General features: G+C 55.0%; 1 protein-coding gene across 1 annotated transcript; it reads left to right on the top strand.

Annotated features, from left to right (window-relative positions):
• The first annotated feature begins 1741 nt into the window (after positions 1-1741).
• LOC113983699 (hippocampus abundant transcript 1 protein-like) lies at positions 1742-11493 on the top strand. Its single transcript, XM_027713092.2, has 12 exons — positions 1742-1964; positions 2329-2424; positions 2937-2999; positions 4071-4198; positions 4602-4716; positions 5220-5438; positions 5603-5716; positions 6175-6246; positions 6488-6600; positions 6708-6805; positions 7346-7512; positions 7605-11493. The coding sequence occupies exons 1-12, from the start codon at positions 1881-1883 to the stop codon at positions 7812-7814; spliced, it is 1479 nt and encodes a 492-aa protein (XP_027568893.1). The 5' UTR covers positions 1742-1880; the 3' UTR covers positions 7815-11493.
• Positions 11494-12272: the final 779 nt, after the last annotated feature.

Consider the following 12272-nt stretch of genomic DNA (forward strand, 5'->3'; position numbering starts at 1 on the left):
TTAAAGGGACTTTCTGACCTCAGTGGAGCCACTCGCCCTTCTTCTTGCCCTGGGGCTGTGGCGTTTTTCAAGCAGTTAAGGGGCCCCGAGGTTGGCTGGGTCTAGAAATGAGAGGGGGCCCGGAGTAGATGCCGCTGCGGCCGCTCCCCCCGGCGCCCCCCTCCCAGCCCCGCACAGACCGGCACAAACAAAACCGGAGCCTCCCCGGGGGCAGGCCATGCCCTGGCGATGCGGTCGCCTTTGTCTCTCCTCCTCACTGTCTCCTGCTCCCTGGAAGGTGATGGGGTGAGAGCCAGTAATTGCTCTAAGTGGGATCAATAAATCAAGGTAATAGAATTGCATCTGCTGTTGCCATTTTGGGAACCACTTCCCTGCTCTCCGTTCCCTCCTTGGTTTTAAGGTGCTGCAGAGCACTGGAACAAGTCAGGCTCCTCCGTGCTCTCGCAGCGGCTCCAGCAGGGCCCAGGAGGGGACTCAGGTCCCTGCCCAGCCCTGGTGCTCTGGGTGCACATTCCCGGGGGCTGGGGGTCAAGCCGAGGGAAGGCACCGTGTCCCTGTGGAGGTTACGGGCGTTTTACCCGATGCCAAGTGCAGAGCACTCTGGGGACCGCGGGCACCCCGTGGCGTGGGGACAGCACAGCTGGGCACAGCACAGCAGCCCTGAGGAGATGGAGCCGCTCCCGAGAGGGAAGTCGGGGGATTACTCTCATCTCACTTGCAGCCAGGCTCAGGCTCTAGAGTTCCCTCCACCTCAAGGGCTTTGCCCTGGCTGCTTTTAATCCCTACTTAAAGTAAAACCTCGATGGACAAAGGGTGGATCGCAGCCTCCGGCCCTCCGCGGGTGTGTGACAGCCCCGCAGCCTCTCGCTGCCCCATGGTGAGACATCTCCAGGCTCCCCCCGTGGTCCCCCGACCACAGCCGGGTGCGTCCGCTGCCCGGGGCGATCACCTGAGCGGGGTGGGGGCGAGCAGAGGGGCCCTGGTGCGCATAAAACTGGTCTAAACTCTGCCCAGTCAATCTTGTCCGACCCGCCCGAGGGAAGAGCACCACGCGCTCTCCGGATTAACGGGATCACGCGCTCCCCGAGCCCGGGCGGTACCGGGTCGGGAGCTGCTCCCCCGCCACCGCCCCGGAACCGGCTGCCCCTGCTCAGCTCCCGCGGCAGCGAGCCCAGGGGACGGAACGGGGCCGTCCCGGGGGGCGCTCGGCTGTCACCACCCCCGGGATGCCGGTGGGAAGAACGGAGCCGCCAGCCCGGCACCGAGCGGGGCCGCGGGGGCGCAGCGACGGTCCTTCCGCCGCCTCCGGTACCGCCAGCCCCGGGCAGCCGCGTGTCCCCGCTCGATCCGCCCGGCCCGGGCCAGGCGTCGGTAACGCGGGGACGGGGCCTCGGCCGCTCTCGCCAGCCTCCCGAAGGCGCCCTCGAGCACCGGATCGCTAACAGTGCCCCCGCCATTCCCGGTGCCCCCGCGGCCGTGGAGGACCGGGACCCGGACTGGGACTGGGACTGGGACCCGCACCGGGACCGAGACCGTCCGTGACGTCACGGCCTCACCCAGGACAGCGGGAAAGGCCCGCCCTCCACCCTTCTCATCCAATCACAAACCAGCGCGGCCGATAAGGAAGAGGCGGAGCAGCCAATGGAGCGCGAGAATTGGCGCCCCGGAAGTGCTGGTTTCCGGCCCGGGGGCGGGGCCTGCGCACGGACCCGCCCCCCCCGCCCGCAGCCCCGGGGGCCCGGCGCTCCCCGCCCGGTGCCGGTGCCGGTGCCGGTCCAGTTCCGGCTCCGGGCCCGGGCTCAGCCCGGCTCGGCCCGGCCCGCCGCAGGGAGGATGGGGCAGCCGCGGCGGCCGGCGATCGGCTGCGGCCCGGCGGCGCCATGACCGGCGAGAAGAAGAAGAAGAAGCGGCTCAACCGCAGCGTCCTGCTGGCCAAGAAGATCGTGATCCGGGACGGGGCCGGCGTGAGCGCGGGGTCGGGGGGCGGAGGGGCCCGGGGCGAGGGGACCCTCCTGCTACCCCCCCTCCGGGTGCCCGAGCCGGGGTCCCGCCCCAGTGGGCCTGGGGGGAGGGGGGGGCTTTGTGCCGCGTCCCCGGTGCGCTCCCGTTCCAGTGCGGGCCAGGAATCCCCCCCCATGGCGCTGGGGGTGGGTTCGAGCAGCCTGAGCTGTCTGCGGGAGGTGGTTTGGGGGGTCTGTGAACAGAAACAGCGTTTCAGCAGGACTGTGTCTCTCGCTGTCAGACCCCTGTGTGAGCTCTCTGAGATGCTCCTTTCGGGGAGGACGTGGCCGCTGAAAGGTTTTTGACTTAAGGTGCTCTGTTTTGCAGCGACAGGGGATTGGGGACCCCAGCGTGTACCACGCTGTGGTGGTGATTTTCCTGGAGTTCTTTGCCTGGGGGCTGCTGACCACACCGATGCTGACGGTGAGCACCACGTCTCCTTGGGACAGCACTGCCTTGGGAGCTCTCCTTGGGCTCCTGAGGTCTCAGCACATGCCTTTCCATGGGGAACTGTGGAAAAGGAGTCTTTCGTTGTGCAGAAACATTTAGACACAGTATTAGCCTGGCAATATAAAATGTGAATCGAACCTACAGGCAGCACAAAGAGAACTACAGAGAGGTGATGTGGTGATGTGAAGTAGAACCAGAGGGGACTCGGGAGGGGTATGGATGGATTAAGGCGCATATCAGGCTCTCTTAGCCTCACCCAAACATGCTGGAACAATTTATAGACCTGGAAAGTGTTAAGGACAGTGATTGCCTGTGCTGGAGAGGACAGCCAGAGCTCCTCACATAGAGGCATGGTTTGTAGGGTATTTCCCCTTTTCCCTGGATTGTTCCCTTCCAGGCCTCTTGGCTGTCAGGTGCTTAAGGAAATTTTGCCACAGTTGCCAGCTCTGAGTTTTGCCTTTAGGTTTTGGTTTCTTTTCCTCCAGGTGTTACACCAGACTTTTCCTCAGCACACGTTCCTGATGAATGGCCTGATTCATGGAGTCAAGGTAAGGAATGTTCCTTCCAGGCTTTCCTTTAAATATGCCATCACTGCAAGAAGGGACAAGCCATTATTATCCATGTGATTTGCTGATGTCAACCAATATTTGTCAGCTCAATGTTCATATTTCAGTTTGGGGGCTCTGGCAAATCTGATGCAAAAGGAAGGACATAGACACAGGGCAGCTTGTGCAGCTGGTTTTGCTGAATGGTAATGACAATGTGCTGCTTGTCAGCGTGGAGCTGGAGCTACAACAGCTCAGTGTTTCAGCTGGAAATATTCTCATCAGCATGAGATCAGCCCTTGTGCTCATCTTCTGGAGCGTAACAGAATGACAAATCAGTGACATCTGAACTTATCAGTAATAGAAGCAGAAGCCCAGCGGCCTCAGCGGCTCCCCCAGACAGGAGATGGGAGTGTGCCATGGCACAGGGAGAGGGAATGGTGAGCTTGCACTAAACCAGCATTCCCAGGGCAGGATTGGAGGCAATGATAGGGAACAGACCGTAGTCATGCGTTCTGACTGGGGAATCGGGCAAAACAAACTGTTCTTGGCAGTCTTTGGCAAGAGGATCTTGGAAAACAGCCCCAGAGGGGCTGGGCACTCCCATTGGCACTGAAGGGCTCTGCCCTGCCTGCCTCGGGTCTGAGAGATGTGGAAAGGCCTTAAGCACAATTTTATTTGTGCTTAATGGTTCTGGCTTCTCATTGTGTCTGTTCTGTCTCCACCTACAAGAGAAAGCTTTCCCCAGAACTGCAGCAGGTGCTGCCGTGGTGGAGCTGTGCCAGCAGCTTTCCAGGTCTGGCAGGGCTGCCCTGGTGCCCACAGCCACAGGCAGAGCTGTGCAGAGAGCAGGAGGGAGTGGGAATGCTCAGCAGGGCCTTGCTGGTCAAGGATTTATTTTTCCCTCTCTAGAAGGACGTGAGCAGTTTAACAAATTGCTCTGTTGTGACAGCATTGCTGCTTGCAGCAATCAGGAATGGGCTGCCTCCTCCTGTCTAAAGCTCTCACTGTCAAGAGACAGAGTCTGACTGAGGGGTTTCTCTGTCCCCCTTTCTGTCTGTCTGTCTGTCCCAGGGTCTGCTCTCCTTCCTAAGTGCTCCGCTGATTGGTGCTCTCTCTGATGTCTGGGGCAGGAAATCCTTCCTCCTCCTCACCGTCTTCTTCACGTGTGCACCAATTCCCCTGATGAAGATCAGCCCGTGGTGAGTTCACCCTCGGTACAGCCCAGGGTTCTGAGGAGTGGAAGAAGCACGAAGCCAAACGATGGCGGGTGCTTGTTTTACGATGAGATGGAAGAGTCTGTCTGGTGGAGGAGGATGCTCAGCCTAAAGACTGACTTGTCTGGTTCTGTGGGAGGGTTCAGCTGGGAGTAGAGGGTCTGTCTGTCCTCTCCTGGTGCTTGTTCCTCTGATCAGTGCATTATTGTTATTAGGGAAAATAAGTGATAAAACTCCGGGGACCCCAGACTGAGGCTCCATATTCCTGAGTGTACCAGAGTGTTCTGGTGCACCAGAGCAAGATGGACAGAAGAATAAGGGAGAGACTCTGCTTCAGCAGCTGTGCACTGTTGCTCTCTAACTCTGCCTTGGGCACTGCCTCTTTCAGGTGGTACTTTGCTGTCATTTCCATGTCTGGAGTGTTTGCTGTCACCTTTTCCGTGATTTTTGCCTACGTTGCCGATATCACACAGGAGCATGAGCGCAGCACGGCGTATGGCTTGGTAAGGAGCTCAGGCACTGGTTTGTCTCTTGAAAGAAATATTTGGGGGTTTGCAGGTAGGAGAGGTATAAAGTTAGGGTGGGAAATTTATTGACTAAATGTGTAGTCTCCCTGTCCTTCTACTTGGGATTTAGCTCAGAGGGAAAGGCTGATCTCTCCAGAGTCCGAATGCTGGCTGTGGTGTAGTTTGGCCTGTAAACCAGCCTGGCCTGTGAGCTTTTCCACATCAGGAAAGCAGGAGCTGTGATGCTCTGTAGGATCCTGCCTTTCCTGTAGCTTTACTGGCAGGACCATATGGAAATTGCTAGGACAGCTTTGATTTCCCTTTGCTAGAACTTAGCCCAGATTGCACAAAGAGAACCTGTCATCTGTGTACAGGCGTCCCTGTGAGTCCCTGTTCACCTCCATCTTCATCAAAGTGGCAGAAGGAGTTCCCCTGGGTCACTGGGGAGGAGGAAATGGGCGCTAGGAAGAAGAGGCTGTAGGAATGTTTTATCCTTCCAGGTGTCAGCCACGTTTGCTGCCAGTCTGGTCACCAGCCCGGCCATCGGCGCATACCTGTCCCAAGCCTACAGTGATACCTTGGTGGTTGTGCTGGCCTCAGGTGTTGCTTTGCTGGATATTGGCTTCATCCTGCTGGCTGTGCCAGAGTCACTGCCAGAAGAAATGCGCCCGGTCTCTTGGGGAGCCCCAATTTCTTGGGAACAAGCCGACCCATTTGCTGTGAGTGATGCCGCTGTAATGCTTAATGTCTGCTTTAGTTCTGCTGATTTTTAAGATGGTGACTTAAGCTCTTGGTTTGGCTGTCTCTGTACCTGGAGATTATTCAATGATATCAACTCAATTTTAAAAGCATTCTTTCTCGTTGCCCACCCCCTTCCCTGCAGTCCTTGCGGAAGGTGGGTCAGGACTCCACAGTGCTGCTCATCTGTATCACCGTCTTTCTCTCCTACCTTCCCGAAGCCGGCCAGTACTCCAGCTTCTTCCTGTACCTGCGACAGGTCAGTCTCTGGTGAGGGGGTAAAGCTCTGAGTGCAGGAAATCCTGGCCTACAAATACTGTCAGAGTTGCATGTCCCAAGGTGGCTCATTTTGGCCAATAGCTCAGTAAAGTTGAAGTTGTAAGAAACAGTGACTTGTTCCAGCTTTCCTGAAAAATGTGTGAGCCTGATGACTGCTCTGTATGCATTGCCAGGGGCAAGGTCTGGTTTGGCTCCTTGCTGGTGTCTGCCTGGCCATCCTGGCCATGCCACCTTCAGGCACCTTCAGTGATTTAAACTGATTCTTCATCCAGAGGAAAATCTTCCCTTTGGTTCCTATGGCAGCCCAGAGGCAGTGGCTGGTTAATGTGCAGGGCCCTGAGAAGTGACATCAGTAAGCATGGGTGACATCTATGGAGTGGTTCTTGTCATCTGATACAAATCTCCTGCCTGAAAAGTCCCTCTTTGGTGTTTTCACAGGTCATTGGCTTTTCCTCAGAGACTGTAGCAGCCTTTATCGGTGTAGTTGGAATTCTCTCTATACTGGCTCAGGTGAGAAGCAATTTCTGTCTTGGCTCGAGCAGTCCACTATAGAAATGTCCAAAATTTGTGATTTTGGGGCTGATGAGTAGTCAGAGCCCCTGTGGCCACACAGACTTTTGAATCATAGAAAATCTTGAGTTAGAAGGCACCCACAAGGATCATCAGGGTCTCTCAGGTTCCCGTCCTCTTGTCTCCTAGTGTTGTCATCTTTCTTTGCCCCTGCTTTGAAAACACCTGTTTTTCTTTCCAGACAGTTGTGTTGGGAATTCTCATGCGTTCCATAGGAAATAAAAACACCATCCTCCTGGGACTAGGCTTCCAGATCCTGCAGCTTGCCTGGTATGGCTTTGGATCACAGCCTTGGTGAGGGTTTGCTCATGTTTCTCTCCCTCCGCGGTGGCTCCGCAGCCACTCCTGCCTGTGGTGCCAGGTGAGGCTGTGCCTGGGCCTCACGGCTGCCTCCTCCCCAGGATGATGTGGGCAGCAGGAGCTGTGGCTGCCATGTCCAGCATCACCTTCCCAGCCATCAGTGCCATGGTGTCGAGGAACGCGGACCCCGACCAGCAGGGTGAGTGCTCAGGGGCCCATCCCAGCAGGTGCCGAGCTGGCACACGGGTGGGCTCTTGGCTGTGGTGGTGGAGGGGTGGTTAGCAGCATCTGTGCCAGCTGTGGAGTGTTGCTATACTCCCAGCAGTATCGACAGTTTTATCTTTGGCTATGGCTGGTGCATTGCAAGGGAACTCCCAAGTTATGCATGTGGGTCTTCAGTGTTAACTCTCCGAGGCAGAGGAGACTGCTGCGTTTTGCCAGCCTCACAGTTTGGCCCTGAGTCCTCAGACTTGGTTGCCTTAAATTCCAGTTCATTGGAAATTGTTGCTTGATGTGCCTGTGCTCATTTCAGTCTGCAAAGCAGCAAGCCCAGCATTACTGATTTTTGTAAAACCTGACACTGAGCGAAGCTGCTCACGTGCAAACCTCCTCCCCCTGCGGAGTGTGCATCAGCCCAGACACAGTGATTGATCCTGTCTCCAAATGTGTAAGCATCCTTGAATAAAACAAATTTCTTTGGAAAGCTGGAGGCATATCCTCCCTTCCTCACTGTCCCCAGGTGTGGTGCAGGGGATGATCACTGGAATTCGGGGTCTGTGTAATGGCCTGGGGCCGGCGCTCTATGGCTTTGTCTTCTATCTCTTCCACGTGGAGTTGAATGAAATGGCTGAGGTGGAAACTTTGGGCAAGGCCTCCAAACCCAACATGGCCAACCCTACGGATGAGGTACCCGTTCAGCTTATTTGCCTGTCAGCTTACCCGTTTGCCAGGCCGCGTCTGCTCTCGTGTCTGAATCTTTCCTGTGTCTCTCCCTGCAGAGCAGCATCATCCCTGGGCCACCCTTCCTGTTCGGGGCATGCTCTGTGCTGCTGTCGCTGCTGGTGGCCCTGTTCATTCCGGAACACAACCTGGTGCTGAGGTCGGGCGGCCACAAGAAGCACAGTACGGGGGCCCAGGCCCACCCCCACAGCCCCCCGGCCGGGGGGTCGGATGGCAAAGAGCCCCTGCTGGAGGACAGCAGCGTGTGAGGTGGGACAGCGGGACCTGCCTCAGGCTCTACTCCAAGGATGGACTCGGCAGGAGTTCGGGGTGGGGGAGAGAGGAGCCGAGGTAACAGACTGTGCCGCTGACAGCTGCTGAGGAGGGACGGGCTTTCCCTTCAAGCCAAATACACACAGCTGGTGCAGAAATGGAATTGTATCACCTGGTGTTGATGGAAAGGGGAGATGCGGAACTGCTCCATGTGGAAGGATAGTTCTGGAAAGCAAACCTGCCCTTGCGCGTGAACCCTGCGCCCCGTGCCGTGCCCTGCCAAACCCTCCACTCGCCAGTCACAGAGGATGGAGCCGGCGTGGTCCGTGTTTGTGGGAGCTCACTGGGCTGCCTCCCAGAATAAAACATGGCATCTGCTCTGTGCCCCATCCCTGACACAGCTGATTCCTGCCCTGTGCGTGTGTGGAGCACAGGGGTGGAGCTTCCTCACTGCCCGAGGACCTGAGGAATTTACCCATTCTGCCCCAAGTGAAACTTAGACCAAAAAAAATAAATCTGCTGACTTAATGTTCTGATGAAGAGGATAAAAATTAAGAAGTCGAGTTGCAGCTCACACAAGGGAGAATGGGCAGGTGAGAGAAGGGCAACTACATGAATTACAAATGCTTGAATGGCCACAATGGCCATAGTTCTGTTTGGTTTTCCTCTTTTTGTCATGTTGAGGTGACATTTGCCTGTCACTGCCTCCACAGGCAGTAGATAGAAGGATTTTTCAGAAATCTTTTTATGGAGCTGTGAGTGTTGTTTAGGAGATACAGTTCTCTGGGAGGTCAGAGAAACAATTAAACTGTGCCAAGCACTTTGGAGAATGTGGTTTCCTGGGAGAGAGGTCAGAGAAATGGTTGTTTGCCTTGAGCACTTGTATAAAGCATGGTTTGTCCCGGGGCTCCTGCCACCTAATGTTAAACCCAGAGAATGCTTGGAGCTGGTTTATTCTCAGCCCGGGAGATCCTAATGGTGAGGATTGTGTTGATTTGGACTTACAATTTGGAATTCCGTGTGGCATTTCTGAGCCTGCTGTGAAGGCTTTTGTTTATAAAACAGTGAAATTGCAACCTTTGCTGCAGGCTGGGCTCTGCTCAGAAAGAGCAGGAGGTGCTTGAAGTGTTGTGAAAGAAGCTGAGGCAACCAGGGAAAGTGTGGTTGTTTATAGAGATGTGACAGAGGGCAGGAAACGATTGTTCTCATTTAAGTAAATCACAAGTAATGGCACTGAGCAGTTCTGGGAAGTAACGACCAAACTGGAGACACTTCGGGAATCTGTTGTTAAGGGAATTGAGGCTGCAGTGGCCACACCAGTCCTGCCTCAGAGTGGGGCCAGTGCAGCCATGGCCATTCTCTGGACAGGGTCCCCTCTCTGTGGGTTTGGGACAGGTAACCCAGGGAAGAGCAACCAAAAAGGAGGGTGTGTTGGCCCTTCACGTCGTGGTTCTTTGCCGACAGGTCATCACTGCAGCTACTGCAAATGCAGTTTGCTCTGGATTTAATGGTAAACACTGCCTGGATGACCCTGCTGCTGACCCCAGCTGGCACACACAGGGCAGTGCTGCCCATCCCCACTCTGTCTGGGAGCATCCTCTGACTGCTCTGGAGCCTGTTGGGGCTGGTTGGTGTTGGCTCTGGGCACAGCAAGGGTGGCAACTTCATGTGGGTCCCTTACGTGCCTGTCAGACACTGACAGCCAGGACCAGCTGCCTGCCCAGCCTGGGTAACTGGTAACACAGCATCAGTTTACCAGTCTTCTGGACCAGTTGGTTATTGAAGGTGGATGTTTAAGTGAAAGGGTTGACAGTTTGTTTTGCATGGATCTGGCCTGGTACCAGATCCTGTGCTCACAACTGGGAGCAGCCTGTTCTGCGAGCAGAGCGGACAGGGAGGGATGCTGAGGTGGGTCTGGCTGCAGGGCTGGGGAGCAGAGCCAGCAGGAACTTCAGTGACCTGCCGTGACTCCACTTTTCCCAAGCTCCTTGCGGCGACACTCCCAATTCCCAAATGTTGCTGGGATGGTCAGTATTTGTGTGTGCATAGCAAGCTTTTTTTCTGAAGGAAATCCGGTCACTTGCACTTCCAGGCAGCAGTTCCCCCCTCCGTGTTCCTCACAAAAATGCCTTTTTTAGACAGGACTTTTACCAAGTCCTGGTGATCTGTTGATTTACACTTGATTAAAGTGAGCTAAAAGTGGGTTTTTCCCTCACATACAGATGAAGTAAAACACAGAATTGTTACCTTGCTCACACAGAGGCACTTGAAGCTTCACGGGTACGATATAGCGGCACGTTGCAAAAAGACGAGCATAATTTATATGATATAAAGTATATAGAGATATATTTTTAAAAAGTCCCTTCCCTTATTCCATAGTTTATTGAAACTGATGCGTTTCTTGATCCTGTTCCCTCTCACCACCACTGCTGCCTGCGGCTTCTCAGCCTCTCCTTCCCTCAGACTGCAGAACCGTCCGGTGACCTTCCCTCTCCAGTCCTGTCCCTCATGACACGACCCCTGAGCTTCTGGCGATGCCGATGTGCCCTGGCTTCTGTGTCACGGGCCTGGAGTGTTTTGATGCCTTTTTCAGCCTTCAAGCTCGGGGTCAGGTGCTGCCTCAGGTGATACCAGGTGAGGGGCTGCAGCCTGGCTGGTGAGCAGCTCTGCTGCTGCCGGGGTACAGCACTGGGAACCAGTGGGGGAACAGCACTGGGAACCAGTGGGGGAACAGCACTGGGAACCAGTGGGGGAACAGCACTGGGAACCAGTGGGGGAACAGCACCGGGCAGCTGGAGGTGGGGGGTGCAGCACCAGGCAGCAGTGGGAACCAGTGGAAAAGTGGCTTGTGCCAGCCTGTGGATTCCTTCCCACCCTACTGGGGTTCCTCTCATCTGGTTCAGTGGGGCCTTGGTCCGGTGCCTCCCCTCCCCTCGGCGCAGGGGTCCCCGCACTGTTCTGCCTTTATGTGACAGAGCAGGAGCTGGGCCAAGTGGTGCCAGAGCTGAAGTTCCCGGAGCCAAATGAAGAATGTCTCATTCTGAAGGGCCGGTACTTCCACAGCATCCCACGTGGAGTCTGGAAAGGCTGTGTGGAGCATTCAACTAGTTTTGCCAATTTTTTTTACTTTATATGAAAACGCAACTTTTTAAAAAGAGTCTTTTCTTAAAATCCCCTTGATCTGCTGTGCAGTGTCTGAGCCCGGCTGTTTAACATCAGAATTCCCAGGATTTGTCTGCAGGGACTTACATTTCAGGATGGTAACAGCAATGCCCAAGCACAAGGCAAAGATCGGCTTGATTGCCCGTCTGCAGTCCCGGCATTAACGGCCACAGGTCAAGTGAGTTGCCACTGATCTTGTTGCATTAAAAACCTGAGTTACACCATTGTTTTCTCTTCTGCCATTAATTTTGCGAAGTAGTAACATTTTACTTCCCTGTTTTTATTCTTTCTCTGCACTCAAATGGCTGCTGACAGCTGTGGTATCTTTTAAGTGTGGGCATGGGCTGAGTCCCACCTCTGCTCTCTCACAGTTCACCATCGCGTGCGTTCGTGTGTCTCTTTTTTAAGCTAACGATAAAATGTATTTATTTCGGTTCAGGTTGTGTTTGGAACTGGCTAATCTCTCCCTCTGATGGATTATTTATTAAACTGCTGCTTTCCTGTTGTGTTGAAGGTCTCTGTCCTGATTCCTTCCCTCACTGGCAGTACCAGGCAGCTCCTGCCCAGCCCTTGGCCTGACCTTTGTGAGTGGTGTGAAGATTTGGGGCCGGTTTGGGTCACCTAGGTTGGGGCTGCCAGCCCCTTCCCTAGCCTGAGATGGGGAGCAGGTCCCTGGCTCCCACCTGCCCCACTGGAGACTCCTCCTGGACTGGTTTTTAGCAGCCCCCACTCTATTGTTTAAAGTTCCAGCCAGATTTAATTTAGATCTTATCTGACTCCCATAAACACTTTTTGTGGTGGCTGAGGATGGTCCTGACTGAACAATTTAATCACAAGAAGTGTAAACACATCTGAGTCAGCTCTGGGATGGGGGCTAGTGCTTGATGGCTGATATCCTGGAAACATGAGCCATTAACACAGCCTGTTGCTTCTGTATTTATTTCCTCTGGACTAGACTAGCTTTTATTTTATTGTTTTCATCTTTATTTGAGAGAGAACCGTTCGCTTTTCTCACTTGGCATCACTGAAGAACAAAGGGCATGTGTTGCAGTACAGGAGTTGTGGCCACCCTTCCCCCCATCGGCGTGGTGGTCCCTGGGGCAGAGGCAAAGCCTCGACCCTTCTGGTGCCAGTGGTCACAGCCTGGGGCTACACCCCGGCCTGAGGGGCTCGGAGGTATCCTGTCCCGGAGCCAGCCCTTGTCCCTCAGTGGTTTGTGTCTCCACACTGAACTGTTTTGCTTCCTGAGCAATGGCTCTGGACCGAGTGCTGCCCGGCACAAGACCCCACTC

Source organism: Pipra filicauda, unplaced genomic scaffold, assembly GCF_003945595.2.
Source record: "Pipra filicauda isolate LSUMZ 115617 unplaced genomic scaffold, ASM394559v2 scaffold482_size497672_pilon, whole genome shotgun sequence".
Taxonomy (NCBI): domain Eukaryota; kingdom Metazoa; phylum Chordata; class Aves; order Passeriformes; family Pipridae; genus Pipra; species Pipra filicauda.